The 21,843-nt window shown below is 44.0% G+C and overlaps 2 protein-coding genes and 1 non-coding gene across 3 annotated transcripts; 1 reads left to right on the top strand and 2 right to left on the bottom strand.

Moving 5' to 3' along the window:
- Nucleotides 1-3,027: 3,027 nt before the first annotated feature.
- On the bottom strand, nt 3,028-3,603 carry LOC129327702 (histone H1.11L-like). Its single transcript, XM_054976455.1, has one exon. The coding sequence runs from the start codon at nt 3,601-3,603 to the stop codon at nt 3,028-3,030; it is 576 nt and encodes a 191-aa protein (XP_054832430.1).
- Nucleotides 3,604-7,179: 3,576 nt separating this feature from the next.
- TRNAV-CAC (transfer RNA valine (anticodon CAC)) lies at nt 7,180-7,252 on the bottom strand. Its single transcript has one exon. It is a non-coding gene; the product is annotated as a tRNA-Val (tRNA).
- A 2,256-nt stretch (nt 7,253-9,508) lies between these two features.
- On the top strand, nt 9,509-17,610 carry RACK1 (receptor for activated C kinase 1). The gene is made up of 8 exons (XM_054978689.1): nt 9,509-9,741; nt 10,675-10,846; nt 12,119-12,266; nt 12,758-12,853; nt 14,082-14,192; nt 14,965-15,105; nt 17,071-17,181; nt 17,465-17,610. Exons 1-8 carry the CDS (start codon nt 9,633-9,635, stop codon nt 17,528-17,530), a joined length of 954 nt encoding a protein of 317 aa, XP_054834664.1. The 5' UTR covers nt 9,509-9,632; the 3' UTR covers nt 17,531-17,610.
- Nucleotides 17,611-21,843: the final 4,233 nt, after the last annotated feature.

The following is a 21,843-nucleotide window of genomic DNA, read 5'->3' as shown; positions in this document are numbered from 1 at the left end:
GAGAAACAGCCTCTCATGCACAAGTCATTCGAATCCCCCCTCCCTGCCCTTACAACATTGCATATAAGGAATAAAAGATGCATGGATTCACTTTAAGTCTGCAACCAATCCTACCTATAAGACAAGAGCTACCATTAAAATAAAATAAGCTCCACTCCACCACTTTCCCCCTTTCTGTTATACTGTAAACAAATGCCTGTCTCTTTGTGTGTTCTACCCTTTTCCAAATTCTGAAATATCAGATACCACCCATTATTTATATCAATACTCAGGGCACAAAAGAAGATATGATCCCCCAGTATATCAATGAATTACATACTCATTTGAGCAAGATTTGGGTCCAGTAGCACCTTAGAAACCAACTACATTTCGGGAGTGTGAACTTTCCAAAGGAGCTTTGATTTTCCAAAACTCACAGGCTGGAAACCTAGTTGGTCTCTACCCGATTTCTGGACCCGAATCTTGTTCAAGATAAAAGTTGTTAGTCTTAAAGGTGCCATTGGTCTTCTGTTCTGTTAGGATAAACTAATTTATGTTACTGTTTCTTAAAAGTAAACCAGTTAATAGACCTGGTATTTTAATTAGATTTATTGAACAAAGAAATCTGTTGGGGTAACATTGTAAAATTAAAACAAATACTATCAAAAATGCAGTCCTTTCCACTTATTGGATAAAATAAAATTGTATTCCCTATTCCTTATGGCTCCTGACCAATCAGATTTCTGGTCCGCAATATCATTCTGTCTCCTGATTGGTTCTTGTTGTAGAGAACAGTAGAGTGGAAAGCTGATGGAGCATCTGGATGCCTCAAGAGGCGGGCAAAGCGAGAGCCAAGCCAAAATTCTGGATCCTCCAGTGCAGGACTGCAGAGCCATATTTCATCCCACACCATCTACCCAAGTCAATGTTATGCGCCGTCATGATGCCTGAAGTAGTATATTGTGCTGACCAATACTCCAAAACAGTTAAATCCAGTCTGGCTATTATTGTATAAGAATCAAGATAAAGAGTAGCAGGATTTGAGGCCAGTGGCACTTTAAAGACCAAGATTTTCCCTTCTTCAAAGAGCTTTGACTCTGGAAAGCCCATACCTTGAAATCTTCTTTGTCTTGGCAGCTGGACTCAGATGCTGCCGTTCTACTGTAGACCAACACGGTTACCTACCAGAAATCCAAAGCTCTTTCCAAAGCTGCTTCGCGTGTTCTTGAATGAGTTGGGGCTTAGGCTGCAGGAATACTCAAGCATCTGGTGCTGGGCTTACACGCAATGCAATTAAATATTGCGGTCCTGTTTAAGATGATGCTTAAATATGTTTAAAATAAACAAGTTGGACGCTTACTAACCGCTTTCTTTTGTCTACCTGCACAAACTCAAAGTATTATTCTCTTATGGCGTCACCATGTTAAAAAAAGGGGGTCGGGGAAGCCGCTGCAGTCTGTCATTTTTCTTAAACGGGCTGGATTTTGAAAGTTGACTTTTTCTGACGAATCCCCTCAATCATCAGTTGTTTATACATATATACTTTGTGCTGATACTTGATAAGAGAGAGATAAAACAAATAAAAAGGCATTCGTTTATTTAACAATTCTGATACTTTCTTCAGCAAAGAAAAGCGTTTATTGCCCAGTGTTTACAGATACTGCATTGCCGTTTCTGAATAAATGCCTCTCATCGGGAAGATAAAAGGATGATCTAGCCAAAGTGGTTAATTGAAACAGAGGGTTTTGTGATTTTTTTTTAAAAATATTTCATTTTGATTACAGTGCAAGCACTAGATTAGATATATATTTTAAATGAATGATTGTTTAAAATACACGAATCAGTATTCTGTTCCCTTTAATATAAATCAGAATTATATAAATCTTAACGTTATTTATAGAACAAAAATTTAGTTTGAGGAATCAGAATTATTAATATTAAAAACATCGTCTTGGTAATACTAACGTACTGGATACTCTCACTTCACTAATTGTTTGAAATGTGCAAAAGCGGCCGACAGAGTAGTTTTCCCCCAGGTCCGTTCCAGTCTTTTTCTTTTTTTGTCTGTAAATGTGCCTATAGCAAACGTTTTTCTCTTAGCCAATCAGCATAGAGAGATATCTCTTTCAATGTTTTAAAAATTTGTTGGTAAGATCAAAGCGAGGAAAATAGCACTTCATAACGTAACTAAACGTTATGTAAATAAAATAAATACTCTCGGAATCGTTGAACAGGGCCAAATTTTCTGAAGATTCGCCGTTATTGGAGAAAATATTTGTCAAAAAGTTAAATTTCCACAGCAGCCTTGGGTGATTTCAAAAAAGTATATTCTGATGTGTAAAATGAGGAAATTCTCATGGCTATCGAGAATGTTTGCAAATTAGGTTGTGCTATTTCCCCCTTAACTTCATAAAATAGAGTGCGGTTCCCTATTACATCTACCCATTCCATTATTCTTGTTAATTTTCCTAATATTCCACAGGTTCTTAACAAATTTACCAACACTTGTATAACCAGCACGAAACACTTCCTATTAAACCTAACCAAACATCTGAGCAAAAAAAAGGTATCTATGTGTGTGTGCGTGTGCGTGGGGGAAGTGTTTTCATAAACTTTCAGAGTATGGCCCTACATAACTAACAGTTAATATAGCAGCACACTTATACACTGCACTTCTGGGCAAATTAGTGTCCACTCAGAGCGGTGAACAAAATATTGTCCTGATATAGCTGCGGCTGAGGTGCTCACCCAGAGTTCATAGCAGGAACGGGAATCGAGCCAGGAGACCACTGCATCACCAGCCAAAACGTTTAACCACTATGCTACAGCAACTCCTTCGTTTGGTTTAACTCTTGGTTAAATTATACAAATGATTAAATTATATTAAGTAATCTCAATGTAATTTGACTTTTTAACTGGCGCCTTAAGGTCCTTCGGTGGGCGGAAACGGAGAGTGGAGATTTTCCGTAGATGATTTGTGAATGTTATCAGTTCTTTTAACGAGTCTTGTGTGGCTCTTAAAAGAGCCTTTGAAAATATTGGCTAAAACTACTTGACTTTGTCCCTCCGGGTGTTTTTTACAGGAACCTTCCTACTCGACCCTGCTGGGGGGTTATTGAATTGGTGATTTCTACTACGATTAGCCGCCCTGTTGCTTTGCCGATTTGGGGGTTTAGCTGGCGGCTGCTTCTTCTCGGTCTTTGGCGATTTTCTGCTCACCGAGGGCTTCTTGGCTGCTTTTTTCTTTTTTGCCGGCTCTGACTTGCCAGTTCTTTTCGCTTGATGGCTGAGCTGGAAAGACCCCGAAGCACCGCCGAGGCGGACCAATAAGCCGTGCGAGACCAAGTTATTCAGCTCCCTTTTGAGGCGGCTGTTGTTCTTGTGCACGTTGTAACCGACGTCTGTGAGATACTTCTTGAGAGCGGCCAAAGAAAGCCCTTTGCGCGCTGAACAAGTGTCAAAGGCCTGAAAAATGAGCTGGGACAGCGAATAAGGCAGTTTGGCCGCCTTGTAGGAAGCGCGACTCCTGCCTTCCTTCTTGGGTGCGGCTGAAGACGGAGAAATTGCAGTGGAAGTTCCCGCCTTTGCAAGAGCGCCGCCTTGCAGCTTTCCGCGCACCATCATCCCAACGGGCACATCGCCACCACCGCTTGGACGCTCTGCACGCAACTGAGCGTGGCAAGTCCTATATATAGTAGTGAGCCTGGTGTAAAAGAATCAATCCGCAATTCCTCCTTCTCCCCTCCCTCTCTTTTTATTTTTGCCTGCTTCCTCGAGGACCTTAAGCACTGCAGTTTTCAATCTGGTCCGAACCTGGCCGTCCGCTCCTTTCTATCCCATCAGAGACATATTTATATTCTGTTTGATAGTACGCAGGTTGAGGGGTTTGGGCGGGAAAAGGGTAGAGTCGCTCTTCAATTTTCAGCGGGAAGACAGCCGAAGGAGTTCGCCATTTTGGGTGGACAAGGTTCAGCCAGTCACCTCTGAGCTGTGACCCACGAAAGTTCGTACTGAAATAATGTTGTTAGTCTATATATGGTGTGACTATATATATGTGCGTGTGTGTGTGTTTTATTTTGGAACTTAAACAGTGGAAGAAATCTCACCAATATATTTTGGAATGAATCTGCTAAATCGCACACCAAGGATTTATATATAGTATCCTGTTTTAAACAAGATTCAGGACAATTTTAACACGTTTTTAATATACGTGTTAACATATTTAATACGCATATTTCACATATTTAACACACATATCTAAGAGATGCCTACTTGAGACTTTTAATAAAGCAAAATACAACCCACAATCTTTTCTTAGGACGAACCAAATGACACATCCCGCCGGCGGTTGTGTCCTTATTTTTAAGACCATAGAAATCGCATTTCTCAAAAAAAAACCCTCATAAAAATGGTCAACGACGTTCTTAGAAGTCATACCAGTCGCTGGCTGCAGAGACCAGAAGAGAGAGCAGCAAAGGGCAGGCGCCTGCCAACCCGCGTGTCCTTCCGATTGCTACATTTTACATTTGAAATCCACCTTTGGGAATCGAATGTGAATTTTCTTTAGCTCAGATTTGGAAAACCTAATACCTTAGTTCTGTTGGTTTCGCTTCTTTTTGCGATCCAAATGTCAACTAAGCTCCCTTGTATCAAAGAGGCTGCGCACATTCTGTATTTTTATGGAATACCTTGTTTTAGTTGGTTATTCTCTAATTCTGTAATCTCAGTCCAACGGCATCGTTCATTGGTTCTTTTATGCTGTTAGAGTGCACTGTTCTATATTCTGTAGTCTGTCGTCAGTCTTACCGAGAAAGGAGGACTACAAAGTGAATATATTTTTTTTAAAAAAATGTATGCAGCTCTCTGTGCACCGGTGTGCTTGTCAGAAGAAAGGGCGAATAGGAGGGGACTTCCACAGTGGACTCCCATACCCGGGAGTGGGAGAGAAGAATCGGTCAGTGTCTATTACACGTTGCATGTGAAAGACTAGAATATTATGGGACGTCAATACCTTTATAAAACATTTACTAAAACAATCAAGAAAGTTCAGTAAGTATCCAGTGATGATTCACCAGCAGTTATTGGTAGCAGACCAACTTTCTGGGGGATCAAGTTTATTTCATTTTCATATATTATACCCATTCGCCTACACAAGACATGTCTCTACGCAAGACAGATCTACACAAGAAAGATTTTACACTTATTCTCCCATTGTGGACACACATGCACTGCTAGGGAGACACAGCATACTTGAGCATAAGACCACACAGAAAGTAAGTCACTTGAGCTTCCCCCTGTCCAATCTCTCTACACTAGATGCTTCGGAGTGTGAGCACCTCAAGTGTAGGGAGATGCAATGTTAGTCGGAAGCGTAGTCTTAAAAGCCAGAGCTGGCAAAGATCGCTCCTCAGAGGGTTTGTTAATTTCATTTTTGCATCGGGAAAGGCTCTCACAATTTCACCTCCACTCTAAAACTGCGTGGGATCGCCACAAGAGGGCAGCGAGTGGAAATGGGCTGGAGCTGCCTTCCAGAGCTGGGCTTGGACCTGGAGAGGTTATAATGGGCTGAAGTTTCCCTTCTGGCGTTTCACAGCCCCTTCACACAGCCCCACTGTATAGCAAAGCCTTTGCCCTGACACCGGCTCTGTCTTTTTAAACTACTACATTGCATCTCCCCACACCTGTTCTTCACGTGTCAGATGTCTCTGTAGAAAGACAATGAACAGACTACAAGAGCGTCACGCCCCAAGAAAGTGCGGTGTTCTCAGTATTCTCGTAGTGAAACAAAAGCCCAGCCTGCTCCAGAGGATTTCGAAGGGAGTGAGCACGTTTTTCCTTAGGGGGGGGGGCGGAATCTGAAGGGACATCATGATGATGATGATGATGATGGTGTGGAATACATACCAAGCGACTTATTGCCCCTTAATTTGTCCTTCTTGCTTACCATTTCCACGCAAAAAAATGTTTTCAAATATCAAAGGAACCTGCAGAACTAATGCGGACATGTTTAATTTAGAGCCTAAATGCAATCTGATGCAGGGCTGCTCCCGGCGAAATCCATGGAAATCAACCAGGAGATTCTGCCCAGGATTGCGACCAGACCAGAGGTCCACACAAGGCTTCCGTTTCCCCGGTTGTATCGGGGTGCCCAACCTACAGATGAGACTCAAGAATATGCTTAGCTTGAGTTGCCCATTAGCCCCCCTTTTTTGCAGTATTAAGCAGGATAGATCGTTCCCCTCCCCCACTCTTTTTTATTATTTGCTTCATGTCGATATTTTTGAAAGCTAGCGAATCAGACAACACAGGGTGAGATAATACTTTGGTCATATATTTTAAATCAGCAATACAACTTATCTTCTAGTAACAATCCCCTCCCTCCCAGTTTTTACGACAGAATCATAGTTTGGGGCAGAGATGGCGTTGGAGGGGTGACATTTCCCCGCACATAACGTGCACTATTGCCAGGTTCGGGTTGGAAAAGTGGTGGAGACTTTGGGGAGGGACCTCAGCGGAGTATAATGCCATAGAGACCACCCCCGAGGCAGCCATTTTCTCCAGGAGAACTGATACCTGTTTCCTGGAGATTGGCTGTAATTCCGGGAGATCTCAGCTGGAAGTTGGCAACCCTAAGTGTTATCCACCGGGAAAGCCTTTTATGAAGCACAAAGTGCCACCTCGGAGGAGCCAGGCCCAGAACAAAAAGGCAGACTGTAGACGTTTCCTGTCTCGTGTCCGCCTCGAAGGGATGGACGCCGACGCATTAGAGCGACCATCTACTTGCTTCCATTCATATTTTCAAAATATGAATGGAAGCGTGCATAGCTTTGTGCGTCTTTTTAAAACTCATCCCTACACTTTTTTTGTTTTCTCTGAACTTCCTCAAATATTTCATGGATTTATTTGTCAGACTAACCCCATTTCTCAGTAGCAGAACACAACTGTGCACTGAAGTGAGGCACGGTTATTTTAATGCATTGACAATGTAAATGGGGCAATGGCAAGAAAACGTGTATCGAAAGTTAAAGGAGCTTTGACTTTTTGAACGTTCATACCTTGGGAATCGAGTTCGTCTTTAAGGTGCTGTTGGACCCCGATCTTGTTCTAGAAACCGTCCTTTACTCGAGCTACAAAGTAACTGAAATTGTGTACCATTGCAGCATATACAGTAGAAAAGAAGAAAAAAACCCTTTTGCGCTTTGTTTCTGCCCGGTTTCGAACCGGGGACCTTTCGCGTGTGAGGCGAACGTGATAACCACTACACTACAGAAACTCAGCTGCTTAGTTTTGGAAGTTACAGCAGCTGAGGGGAAAGCACGACTAGAATGGAATTCAAGATGGTCAGAAATAATCCTGCTGACACGTCATTTTTGTGTCTGAGTCACTCTCATCTGCTCGTTCATTTTGGACGGGTGTTATGTGTCTCTGTAATTCCTGTAACCACTAGGATCATAAATTTAGGTTATGAACTGAGTCTTATGAATAGAAAATGAATGAATTACAATATGTTCGCCTAATCCATTTAACTGAGGTTCATGTGAGTGTCATTAGGTCGAATTGTATATTGAAGAACGTTGTGGAACTAACAAGTCATACTCTTTTGTAATACATTTATTCCAAGCCACGATCTATCTATAAGTGATCCATCCTTGCAGCAGTTGGGTTGAAGGAAACTGGGTAAGAGTTCCTTGAGCCTCTTTATAAGGATGGGATAGTGCTTTGGTTCAGGGGCCCTTTCCTGCCCCTAACATGCTCAATCTCTCCCCATCCCATAGTTTGGTTTGTGTGTGCATATATGCATATATCTATAAAGGTAGCTGGGAAGGCATTGTATAGCCTGACCTTATTAGGTATTGGAAGCTAAGCAGGGTTAGTACTTGGATGGGGGACCACCAAGGAAAATTGTGCAAAGGAAGGTAATGGCAAACCACCTCTGCTCCTCACTTGCCTTGAAAGCCCATTGATGGGGATGCCATAAGTTGGTTGTGACTTCACATGCATACATATACATATAAACACTTAGAGAGTAAGTCTACTCTTAAGTAACCCCCATTTTATTCATTGGGGCTTATGCACAGGAAAGTGTTCTTAGGATTGCAGAGGGGTTAGTCTATTGTAGCAAAACAAAACACAACTGTAGTGGTTTTTGTTTTAAGACTACATGCCTTTCCCCTTATAACTCTGCAATGAAAGGGGCTAGTCTTACTTTTTTCAAAATTGAAAGCTGAGAATTCAGACTATCCAATAGGTATATTATTCTATACAATGATATAACTATAGGCAGTTGCTGATTTAAAACAAAAACAAAAAGCCCTTTGTTGGTAGGGAACAAAATCGCTGCCATGGGAAAGAGGAAGGGAAAATGGCTATCATGTAGGCAAACTTGGGAAAATTCAAATTTTCCTACTCACACAAGAGCCATCCTTGCTGCAGTATTTCCCAAAACTTTGCAACAAAGCCAAGGAAAACCCAGGAGGTGCATGAATGCAGCATGTCGCTGTGGAAAACAGGAAAAGACACCACTTCTCAACAGCATCAGACCCAAGGCACAACCTGCGTGGAACAGGCTGCCAAGATTACAGTCCCTTGAGGTTATACTGGATGGAGTTGCTTAATGTCAGTATGTGATTTTTACCTCAACATTTGAGAATCTCATAAAATACATCTTATGATGTGCAAATGTGCATGCTTTCTTCCACAGCAAATCTATATTCTACCACAAGACAATTATCTGAATTTGCAGCATGAACATTATTTTCTTCATTTATAGCCTACGTTTCTTTCTGAGACCCAGGGCGGAATACAAAACATGCATAACATTGGCATAGTCTTGGCACAGACACTTTTGCAGGGATAACATTACAGTTTGGAAGTTCTTAACTGCTGAAAGGCAGGAAGGACTGTCAAGTATGATCAAACAATAAACAAAGATCAGGGCCAAGGGGCGGTGAAATACAGGAGGTCCAGTTGTCAACAACCTGAAGAAAAAACATATTGCCCAAGAAGATTAATGGGATATTTACATCTGTACCATGAACAGATTCAATGGCCCATTCCAAACATTCATCCTCTTTTAAAAGAACAAGACTCCCCCCCCCCTTTTTCAGGTTGTTAGCAACCCTAACTCCAGTGCGAAATATAGTTAAGTTAAATGAAGAAAATCAACTACACTCGTAGTTGAGGCAGTTGACGGCGTTATTTGCCGTCGTCCTGCAGAGGGCCTCCATATTGTATCCCAGGTCACAGGAGTCCTATTAGAGAACATCGCGATATATAAAACGCCTGGGCGCCGCCTTGATAGATGATTATGAACATATCGCTGTCACCACCACTTGTCGGGGAAACACAGGAGTGCTTCCACTTCCCATTGGAAGGCTACAGAATTATACATTAGAATTTTCCTCCGCGTCCCTGAAAAAAAAAGTCTTCCACGAAAGAGCTCATCCGTACAGCTACCACGGGGGCACCCATGTTATTGTACGGCAAAGGAAACGAGAACTGGGGAGCGAGGCTATTTCCGTTTCCGGAAGAGGCTGCCGCTTCCTTTCTCTTTCTGGGCCTGAGCGAGCTGGCAGGTCCCGAGTAAGGGCCACTGCTGAATCCGCCGCCATCCTCCGTCTGCAGCGGGAGCTCGAGCCCCCTCAGCCGCCGCCATGACGGAGCAGATGACCCTGCGTGGCACCTTGAAGGGCCACAACGGATGGGTGACCCAGATCGCCACCACCCCGCAGTTCCCAGACATGATCCTCTCCGCCTCGCGCGGTAAGGAGGAGGAGACCAATTCAGAGGCGGGGGGGGGAGGGGGTTGAGAGGCAGCCAGCCGCCACCTTCATAAAACAAAGTGGACGAAACTAAAGTGAGAGCTTGGGGAGGGGGGGGGGGACTGTCAAAGACCAGCCTGGCTGGTAGAGAATGTGAGCTTTCCAGGACTGAAATAAAGGACAGTCCTACCTGCACGGGAGGTGAGCAGCAGGGATCATCAAGGTTTGGGAAGTCCGCCAGGTGAACCAAGATTTATTGGGGGGATGATTTAGGCGCACTGGTCAAGTGAAATGAAAGCAATGGGTTGGCTAACTGGGGTGGGTATTTGTATAACAGTTCTTTGCGGGAAAGGGTAGTTTTGCATGCATTTAATGCATTCAGCTCTTCTGCTGTTTTCCTTAACGGTCCCAATGATTACATCTGACATTGTTTGCTGATCTTCTTCATGGGATTTGATGACATATCCTGCAATATGATGGGACAGGAGAGGATAAACTAACAAAAAAGAAGACGGTGGTGGCAGTTCTCTGATCGGCCTCTCCTCATATTGAGCAGCTTAGCTTTCTTTATATGTTAGTTTTCTGTGCATAGGCAGTTTTGAAAAAAATGGTTAACTTTCATTCCAACTTGTGGTGCAGCCCAGTGAAAGGTTTTACCAATTCAGTTAAGTAAATGACATCTGTAGTGGGGTAATGGTGGGGTGAATCCTTAGGTAGAGCAATGCCTGGACAAAGCTTTGCGGTAGAACATGCACTCTGCACCCAGAAAGTACATAGCTGGTGTAGGGAAAGATCCTTCTGTACCTGAGATCCCGGATCGCTGCTGTCAGTCAAAGTAGACAGAACTGAGCTAGAGGAACCAATGCCCTGATTTGGAGTAAAGTAGCTTCATACAGGTCGGGAAAAAACCCTTTGCTGTCTGGCTCTCTTTCAGATAAGACCATCATCATGTGGAAGCTGACCCGGGATGAAACCAACTATGGGATCCCTCAGCGAGCTCTGCGGGGCCACTCCCACTTTGTCAGTGATGTGGTCATCTCCTCCGATGGGCAGTTTGCCCTCTCTGGCTCCTGGGATGGCACCTTGCGCCTTTGGGACCTGACCACGTAAGTGCAGGTTGGAGGAAAGGAAATGGGGGCTCTTCCACTGGCAGGGCGGTCAGTTTCCTCTCTTGGTGCCAGTTCCTTACCTGTTGGACTCATTGCTTAATGTCGGGGTTTTTTATGGGATCAGGGTTTCATTTTGTTTCCTCTTGTCCCAGTGATTAAATCTGACACACATCTACTGACTCTACTGGAGTCTGATGATATGTCCTGCAATTATGAAGGGATATTACAGAGGAGACTGCGAAACCAGAAGATTCCTTGCTTTATGTAGATAAATTCTGTATCCTAAGGACACTCAGGTTTTCTTAAAGAGGACTGCAGTGATTTCTGCAGATTCCGTATTTTCTGCTGCAGTCCACCGAGCACCCCAACATTTTGTTGTTTGGGGGCTTATTCATCCTCAATAACAGCATTCAGAGCAACGGTGAGAGTGGGAGGTTGACAAAAATCTTAAGAAAGCTGAAGAGTCTTGAGTCTTTTGCATCTACGCCTTGAATGCAGGCCAGCTTCTGGAAATCACGAACCCATGGGAAGGGAAAAATCCACATCTGGTTGGATTTTGGAGTCCATTTGTGTTGACTGTTTTGAACATGGCTCCCAGTTGAGGGTGCTCTCTTCAATCGGGCACTGAACTGAGCACTGAAAATTACTTGTTTGCGATCCCTTTTTAGAAAAGCAACATAAGGACGCTGAATTGTCCTCTCTATATTCACTGGCTGCTGAAATTGCAATGAGGGACTTGATGCCATCAACATGAGTCCATCCCAATTTCCCACTTTGAGAAACATCCCCTTGAAATGGGGCCTGCTGAAGCCTCTTAATAAGTTTACCTTATGAATGGTAGGGCAGAGGGTAGGTAGGGTTTGTGTCTGTGTGCACCTGCGCCCACGTGTACGCACCGTCGAGTTGTAGCTAATGATGACCTCCCCCCCCAGGCAGTTTTCAAGGCAAGAGACGTTCACAGGTGGTTTGCCATTGCCTGCCTCTGTGTAGTAACCCTGGATTTCCTTGGTCTCCCATCCAAGTACTGACCTGAACCAAGTACTGATACTGCTTAGCTTCTGAGATCTTACAGGGCCAGTCTACCTGGACCATCCAGGTTAGGGCAGGTAAAGTCAACAAGAGGTGAAATGTTAAGACACTGCAAGAAATGATTCGTTCTGAAGGTTCCAACTTCCTAAGTGGAAAAGGCAACAAAAAAGGGGAGTGAAAAGCTACTTCCCTCCATTATACTAGGTGTAAAATGAGCTGTGGAATTCTTCTCTCTTACAGGGGAACCACCACCCGACGCTTTGTGGGACACACCAAGGACGTGCTGAGCGTGGCCTTCTCTTCTGACAACCGCCAGATAGTTTCAGGGTCCAGGGACAAAACCATCAAGCTCTGGAACACACTGGGTGTCTGCAAGTACACTGTGCAGGTGAATCTCTTCCTTGGAGTGTGGGAATTAATGCTCTTAAAGATCCGGCTTGCGCTTTAGTGTCTAGATGAGCCACCAAATGCACAAAGCCTTAGTATGCCTGTAGCAGCTGTTGATCAAGACAGTTGCCACAGGCACCCTTCAGGGACAGAGCAGCTGCTGTTTAATCACGGCCTCTCTTGGGTTAAGAAAAAAGAAAAATTAATCTGATTCCTCTTGGGTTTGAGGTGTATTCTGCCATTTATTTCTTCCTTTTGAAATTTTGAGATATTTGAGAGTGAGGGTAAAGATCAAAACAAAGAGTAATTGAAAGAACAGGTGTACCAGTGGCCTTAATTTCAATAAAGTCTGAGGATTAAGGCCTTTTCCAGCTGCATATCTTTAACTAGCTATGCTCTATGTTTATACTGGATTGTTCCATTATAAGATCTTACTGCGTTTTATTGGGTACTGTGTTTCTTTTTGATGACCTCCATTCTTCTCTCCCCCAGGATGAAAGCCACTCTGAGTGGGTCTCCTGTGTCCGATTCTCTCCCAACAGCAGCAACCCCATCATTGTCTCCTGTGGCTGGGACAAGCTGGTGAAGGTAGGTTTGGAGCATCAGTTTAGGTCCTGGGCTTAACTTGACTGATGGTCAGCCCTGCAGTATATGATGGTAGTATTAAAGTGCCTCTCCCTGCTTCATCACCTGTAAGAAATTACAAGCAGCCGCACGTATATAGGAATAAGGACATCTTCCAGGTTTGAGAACATGACCATGCCATGGTTATGTCAAAGTGATATCTTCCATCAGTGTAGGCTTGACCTTGGAGCCAAACAGAATTATGAGTAGAATGAAACCAGGCTCTGCACAGGTCTGTGGAAAGCGCTCTTAAGGAAACCAAACGTTGTCGACTGTGGGATAATGAGTTGCTCAGGTTTTTTATGTGTTTCACCAATTGGGGTGGGGGCAGAGACGTCCTTTGGCAGTTTTCTGTGTACATCCTGCAACATCCCACTTTTCATAATGAAAGGCTTTCTCAAAGCAGCTGACAAAAACATTTAACAATTATAATAAAATAAATAGTAAATTGAACAGCCTGGCAGAGGAGAGGCAGGTTGGCAAGGTAGTGGGTCTGAGCAGCTGGATCTTTCTTAGCCCTTGATGGCAGCAAGTCTTGCCTTGGGACTAGCAAGACTATGTTTCCAGAGAGGGGGATGTGTGGGACCATCTTGCCAAAAGAATCCTTGACATTTGACATCATATGGCTGCTACTTAACGCAGGGATGTGGGGCCTTCTCTGCTGGATCTCCTCGTCCCCCTCCTTCCCCCTGGTCCTTGCATTAACCAAGCAGGCTTCAGTTTTTGAAAGTTTTTGCCACCTTGCCTTACTTTATATTCTGGCTTTGTGAAATTGCCATGATGGGGGACCCCTGGATTGCCCAGTGCTTGGGTCAAATGCTGTATTTACTCTTTGGACACACCAGCCTATATAGGCTTGACCCAGCCCCTTTGTTGTTTCTGAGCTTTAAGAAGCGGTTACCCAAATGTTCAGATTTCAGTAATGTGAAGACTGCGGTGATCTTGCTTTTAAGGGAGTCAAACCAAAGGTTGATGTTTTTGGCTCTGGCAAAGACCATCGTATTGATTTAGAGACTTCTTGCAGCCATTTTTTCATGAAAGCGTAACCATGTAGACCCTTCAGTGAAATCTTACAAATGATTTGGCTGATGTCATATTTTAAGAACTCGCCTGTAAGCTTTGGTGGACTTCTGAGCAGTTGGATGATGTCGTGAAGTTTTTAAAATCTGCTTCTGTTCCTTTTATCCTGCAGGTGTGGAATTTGGCGAATTGCAAGCTAAAGACCAACCACATTGGGCACACCGGCTACCTGAACACGGTGACAGTCTCACCTGATGGCTCCCTCTGTGCTTCTGGTGGCAAGGTAAGGCTGCTGTGGCTCTAGGACCCATTTTTCCTTGCTTGTCTGGTAAACCAGCACTCAGCTTCCATTGAAAACTGACTGACTGGTGGAAAACAGGAGGAAGGATTCAGTGGGCCTTCATTCAAATTCAGCAGATTTACTCTTATGTTCTGGCTGGACATCTGTACACTGGAGGTGGAAGGAATGGCCCCAGAAGCAAAGGGGGGGGGCGTGCAGGCCCGTTTAGCTTGTGTTCTCATTCATTGCAGTTGTACTGTAGAGCAGGGAATGGTGAATCTGAGAAATTCTGCTTGATTCCCTAGTTCTGCAAACTCAAATGTGTTGCTTATTGCCAGATCCGGGCTTAGCTGTGATGAAACTTTACGAGCGCCATCTGACTTTGTCTCTGTGCTGATACTCAGAGGCTGTTTCTGAGCTGCTCAAATGTTAAATGAGGATCTTATTTTCATGGGCTGGGTGTTGGTGCAAAGGGGAAACTTGGGGTTGGATTCCTTGAAGGATTTTCTCTATTTTGGTCAGAAAGGATTTCTGTCTGCAGAATATGACCCCCCCCCCCCGATCCTATGCAGTGCATTAACCAGCCCCAGGTCTCAACTTGTTTCTCCATCCTTAGAATGGTGCATATTTTTGTCAAATTTGCCAGCAGAAAGGATTTAAGTGGTTATTCAAAGTTCTCTTTCTGAAAGGCAGAGAAAAATTGCACCATTGAGCTTGGTTTGCTTTGAAAAACTGCATTTTATCACCATTCTGATGACTCTCATTTTCACTCTAGGATGGCCAGGCCATGTTGTGGGACTTAAATGAAGGCAAGCACCTGTACACCCTCGATGGCGGGGACATCATCAACGCCCTCTGCTTCAGCCCCAACCGCTACTGGCTGTGTGCTGCTACTGGGCCCAGCATCAAGATCTGGGTAAGCTGAGCTCTTGATGGAGGTCAGAGAAAGCCAAGACTGTTGCTGTTTTGCACTTAGACACCACCTGCCTTGGCTCATCACCAGGCCTGCCTGTCTTCAGCATGGCCAGAGTGTTGGGAGTGTGAGCTGGGAGGTCCAGGGCTGGTCTGTCTCATTCTCAACCTGCCCTCACATTGTTATGGGGGGATAAAATGGAAGGGAGGAGTTGTACATGTTGCCCTGAGCTCCATGCATAGATCATTTCTTTGCCCTCATGATTTCATGTGTTTGAACAACGTCTACTGAAATATCATGTGTCAAAAGTTTTTGTGTTTTTGGGTGGAGGGATTTGAATAAATTGGGAAAGCTGCACACCGGGGTGGGGGGTCTCCAACAGAGTACCTCATTAGTAACTGATAGCTCTCCATCTGCTACAGAGTAGATTTTGCATCCCCTAGAAGTCCCTGGAAAAGAGCTTGAAAATATCTACTCTAGGGTTTTTTTTAAAAGCTTTTATTTCATAGGATCTTTCTCTGTGCTGCTCAGCTGATAGCTGCATTTCTAGTACTCTTCCTAATCCGTACTCTGTTTCTAGGACAGAACAAAACATGGTAGTATGTTTGGGGAGGGGAGCTTGGGGTATTTTTCATTACTTAGAAGTAGCTCTCATTTTTAAAAGGTTGGCAGCCCCTGTGGGGTGGGCAGGCAATTCACCTTTCCGTTTCAGAGTAAATAATGCCTCGTTCATGTTCTTTTTCCAAAACACACATTATCCCTATTCATTCTGCCTCTTTGCTCTGAAGTATGTTCCAGCAAATTGAGTGGAATATAAGCCTAAATCAATATGCATAGGCTTACACTCTTAACTGCCAGTGGGCTGCCTGATCCCCAAAAAATCCTAGAGGGGCAAAGTTGAAAATCTCGAATAAAGTGAGCAAATCTGAATGTAAACATTCATACATCTTCATCATATTTTCCATATGTAGAATCTGGATGTCTTTGATGAATAAGTGAACATTTATTGAGTAGTCCTCTGTTGTAAGATGCCTAGTAACATAATATTTTGAAGAGGGGAAAAAGGATTGTGTTGGACCCAGTTACCTTGGTGTGAGGCAGACTTCTGTAAGGACTTATCAGCTTTTAATAGATGGACATGTTGTCCTTGACCAAGAGCCAGTGTAGTGAAGTAGTTAGGATGTCTGATTAGGATCTGGGAGACCCAGGTTCAAATCCCCACTCTGCCATGGAAGCTGGCTAGGTGACCTTGGGCCTGTCACACACACTCAACCTAGCCTAACTCACAGGGTTGTTGTGAGGAGAGGAGAACGTAGTAAGCCACTTTGGGGCCCCCATTGGGGTGAAAGGCAGGGTATAAAAATCCAAATAAGTCCTCTTCACTGTTAGCATTTGAGCGTGCTTTCTTAAGCTCCTCCATTCCGCATTGCACCAATGCAGTGTCATGACGACAGCTGTGTGAGCTGGTGCCCTCTCCCCAGCACTCATGTTTTTGACTTCCCTATAGTTTGTCATATAGAACATTCTATGTATGTGGTGTTGGCTTCCAACGCGCCCCCCCCCCCCCAAGAGGCCTTTGCTTGTAGGAACTTGCAATCTAATTTTCAGCAGTGGGGTGGCAAGAAAATAAGGAAAGGAGAGGCAAGGATAGCAGACCAACGCAGCTGTACAGCTGTGCCTTCAAGTTGGGGACAGGGGCCACCACCTCCATGGGGTCCTTGTTGAAGAGCTGCTGTGTTGGAGGATGTTGTTCTGTGATTTGGTCTGTGGGCAAAGGGGGCTTATGCTGTGATGAAACACACATTGCCGTCTGATGTTGTTTCTGTGTAGAAAACCAGAGGCTGTTTCTGAGCCTGTTGCCCAAGATATGATCGACGTACAAACAGTCGTGTGTGTATGTGAGGGGGAGATTGAGCGTAGAAGCCCCTGAGTTTGCTTACCCTGGCCTCTGATTCATCTCATTCCCAGGACCTGGAAGGCAAGATCATTGTGGATGAACTCAAACAGGAGGTGATCAGCACCAGCAGCAAGGCAGAGCCACCTCAGTGCACCTCTTTGGCTTGGTCTGCAGATGGACAGGTATGTGCAGGCATCCCATTTTAAGCCACCTGGGCACAGGGGAGTGTCAAAATTGTCTTTCTCCGCTCAAGAAAGTAGGATTTGTCCATGGGTTGCTTCTGGGAGCCGAGTTTGTCAGACACCTGGTATACATACTCAACATTGGAAAAAGTTGACTCCCAGAGCTGTCGCTGATTAACTTTCTGCTTAACTGTTAGCTTCTGCTATTTGAATTTTGCCCCCTGCTAAGCCTTCCCTCATTTTACCTAAGTTGGTAGCTATTAATGCTTCTTTCTTCCTTCAGACTCTGTTTGCGGGCTACACGGATAACCTCGTCCGCGTCTGGCAAGTCACCATTGGGACTAGATGAGAGAGTGCAAGAGACCCAAGGCACAGGGTATAATTATGTAAAAAAAATTCAGTAAAAATGTTTTTGTTTTGATTCTGAAAGTGGTCCCTGTGTCTTCCTTGCCAAATACAAGCCACATCATGGTTCACCATCCCTTTTATGGTGCTTTCCAACAGAGAGGCCTCTGCTCTCCAGATCTGGTGGATCCCAGATTTTCCTTTGCACAAAAAAGTTCTACACAAATAGATTACCTTCATGGGGAGGGGGAGGTTCTGCCCTTACCACAACATTTTAATGCTGGGCTGGCATTATATTTATAAGAGAGTTTTTCACAAAGCAGAGCATTTGAAAACATGACCCTCCTTCTACTGTCTTGAAATGGGGTAATGCATTCTACCACTTCAAGTCTGTCACCTTATTCTTTTCTGTGCATGCCTGTGTGTATAGACAGACCATACCATAGTCATAGGATGTGCCTTAACCTGCCTGGTCTTGGCCAAAAGATTCTCATCTTGTGCTCTGAGCCTCTCATTCTGAAAGCCTAGGCAAGCGTGAATTTACTTATTTCACTTTTACCCCAATGGGGACTCACTGTTAGATTCAGTGTGTATACAAGTGGAATTCTGTCCAAAATTTAACAGTGACATTTCACTTCAGGGGGTATTTTAAAAATAGACTAAGATAGTCAGATATTTCCAGGGTACTCAGAGATTATTTAAAATCATAATAGAAATTCAGAGAAACTTATGTTCCACACACTAAGAAAGTATAAACCAGTCTGAGAAGACTGTTGAGAAAGTTCTAAAATAGAGGAAAGAAAAAGGAGCCTTATACCACCTTAAAGGCTATAAAGATTTATTGTAAAGTAAGTTTCTCTAGGATGATACAGCCTACATTAGATGCCAGAAGCAAAACCTGTCCGCAGATCCATACACACTTCGAAAAAGGAGGAAACCGAAGAGTGGGTTGAAAGTCCATACAAGACAAGAAGTATAACCAGGTGCCTTCCCCTCACAAGCCATAATCTGCATAGTTGGAAGTTTCACAAAGTACCTGAGGAAGCGGGCTCTACCCTTATAGCGGATTTCAGAATAAATCCATTAAGAGGCCACATGACTCCTTTTTATTCAAACAAATGCTTCCACCCTGCTGGGACTTTTTTATGCTCAAATGAGAACAAAAAGGAGCACAGCTATAGAACTCCACAGAGCAAATGGCTAAAGCTAATGAAGAATAAAAACTTCAGAAGCATCCGGAGCAGGAACCTGCTAGGAAGGTGTTTGGATGGTTGGGTGAGCCAGATGTGAATGGCTAGTTAAAGGACTACAGGAGCACCCTGTGCAGGACATGAGAGGGAGTTCCTCCCACCAGCCAACATGGGCAGCCATTACTTGCCCCCACCCTCCCAACAGAGATCAGCCATTCAACTACACCCCGGGGGGGCACAGAAAATATCCTGCTTTCACTAACTGGGTATGTTAGCCACCTTGAGTTTTTTTTATAAAATGAAAGGCAGGGTACAAATGTAGTCCATAGGGAGATGGTAAACATGCTGCATGAATTCTTCCAGTATAGCTGTGTACAGTTACTCCAGTCTAAACACTTCGTTGGGAGAGTCCCATTCCTGAATCATTCTTTTCCAGAGAGCTGTCTAAAAGAATTAAGGTTGTACGTGATGACTTAACTGACATTTTAAAAGTTCCCAGGTATGGATAATAACATACACCTGCCTGTCATTAAAGAAGTGAAATTATTAAATTTGAAAAATAAAGATGCAACTTGTCATTTAAAATGTACCTTTACTGGAAGATAGCCAATTACTAGTTTTTGGGGTTTTTTTAAGGGGTCTAGGAGGGAATTAAGACATAATAGGGCTGATAACTTGGTCTCCATTAAAATTGGGAATAAACTAGCATTTAGCATAAACTAGAAGTTAAAATTAAGCATATAGATGAAATGAACCATGCCAATGAAACATCTGGACTGTTAACTCTGGACTTCCTTTCATTGCCTGTCTGCTCCAATCCACCCACCAGGCCAAGCCACAGTTTTGTCCTCCACAAAGCCCAATCCTACCCCAGGGTCAAGAACTAGTGCTACAGCTCCTGCAGGGCCATGAAGCAGGAGTTGCTACAGCCTCCATCTAACAGGAGAGCACCCGTCTTGCGGCACAAAGAAGAGGCATCCTCTACTATAGAAGATGCATCCATGCCCAATGTTCCTGCTTTGGGTCTTTGGCTATGGCTCACTGGTGTGGCGCTACATCCAAGGCTACAGCTGCTGCTTCTGGCAAGGAGACTGTTTCCACCATGGTTCTGAGAACATGCCTGGAAGAGTGATCATCACTCTCCTAGATTATGACAGGTGCACACGGGGTGTTGCCTGTGAACTCCTTGGAGATCAAATTGTTGCCTCACTCAAGTATATAAATATGCAGGAAGTGGTGCTGAGTGGCTACGACACCAAGCTAGTGAAGTTTCACCCCGGGATAGAGAAACTAGCAAACCTATCTTGGTAACATAGAGCCAAACTACAAGTGACAAATGACACAGGTTGGACACTTGTCAGCTTCCCTCAAGTTTTGATGGGAAATGTAGGCAGCTTGGCAGAACGTTGGACAAGTGACAGTTGAAAAGTCCATTGACAGCAGATGGAGAGCCAGGCTGCAAGACCAGGATGCCTACATTTCCCATCAAAACTTGAGGGAAGCTGACAAGCGTCCAACCTGTGTCGGATGTCATTTGTAGCTTGGCTCTCAGAATCCCTCCTATCTGTAATCATTATTTACAGTGGCTGTTCTGGCCACAATACAGAGTATAACATGGCTTCTGTCATGTTCTACCATATGAGAAACTAGGATCTGGGAGACTCGGGTTCGCTTCCCCGCTCTGCCATAGATGCTCACTGGACGACGTTGGGCCATCACTCTCCCAAACTAACCTACCTCACAGGGTTGTTGTGAGGATAAAATGATGGAGAAGAAAATGACGTAGGCTCTTTTGGGTCCCCTTTGGGGGAAAAGATGGAGTATAAATGAAGTAAAAAGAACCAGTAGGGTGTAATAGTTATCCAGTGTTGGATTAGGAAGGATATAGGAGACGGGAGTTCAAATCTGCACTTGATGCAAAGTGCTCTCATCGTGCAATGCTATGCAGAGTTATTCTACACAAGACTGCAACTGTGGGTGACACCAGGCAAGCCACCTTAGTCTTCAAGTACTGATGGAATTAAAAGGAAATAAATTACCTTCTACACTACTTAATTTTAAAGAGCTTTTAATACTTTTCCTGCCTACCTAAATTTAGTTGTCATGGAATAGGATAAGTTATTGATTAGTAACTGGTTGAATAGGAAGCAATGAATGGGAATAAGCAGTTTTTGTAATGGACTGAAGTTAACTAGTTAACCCAGCAGCTGGGTTGTAAAGTGTCTTAACATTTAAAAAAATGACCTGGAATAGTGAGATAGTTAAGTCTGCAGGTTTCAAATTCAGGATGGAGAAAGCTGAACAGACTGAAGAGCTCCCAATCAGGTAAAGATGCCTCCAAATTCTACGGCCAATTCACAGCACCATCAAATTTAAGTTGCTAAAAGAACAAATAGGGTTCTAGAGTGGAAAGGGCCTTAAAGTCCTTACAGTCTTCTCCCCTGCTCAATGGAGAAAAACCAAACCTAGAGCGTCCCCCACCAGATAACCTCTTAAGACATGACGCTTGCCAGCTGGCCAGGAAAAAATGTCCTGCGATCTTAACAGAAGCTTAAGTGGAAATGGATAAATAAAGCTTTCCATGGGATGGAGGTAACTGACATCCCGTTTGGGACATGAATTTTTCCCCCAAGCTAGCTATCATTGCAAGAAAACATCCTGTGACAGACATGCCCCCCCCACCACCAATAAATTATTCATTTGGCCCTGTCCTCTATTTTAAAGTCATATAGACACAAACCAAGACACAGCATTTTCTGGGCAAGCAGCAGTAGGGACTTTCTCTCCCGTGTTATTCAACCTCTATATGAAACCTTTTGGAGAACTCATTCGCAGCTATGGAGTTGGATGTCATCAATATGCAGATGACACCCAACTCTATCTCGCTATCCTGGTCCCCACAGGATGCGGTAGAAATTTTAGATCGCTGCCTGACAGCCATAGTGAAATGGTGGAAAAACAAATTGAAATTGAACCCAGACGAGACCGAAGTGATGCTTGTTGGGAAAGCAGAGATCTTGAAGGGCATTGTACTCCCCACCTTTGATGGAGTTCGTCTGACCCTTACAGACTCAGTTAAGAGCCTTGGGGTTGTACTGGACCCAGCATTATTACTAGAAAAACAAGG

This window comes from Eublepharis macularius, chromosome 4, assembly GCF_028583425.1.
Source record: "Eublepharis macularius isolate TG4126 chromosome 4, MPM_Emac_v1.0, whole genome shotgun sequence".
Taxonomy (NCBI): Eukaryota; Metazoa; Chordata; class Lepidosauria; order Squamata; family Eublepharidae; genus Eublepharis; species Eublepharis macularius.
The sequence above is the reverse complement of the archived record's forward strand: the minus strand, read 5'-3'. Positions and strand labels throughout refer to the sequence as shown.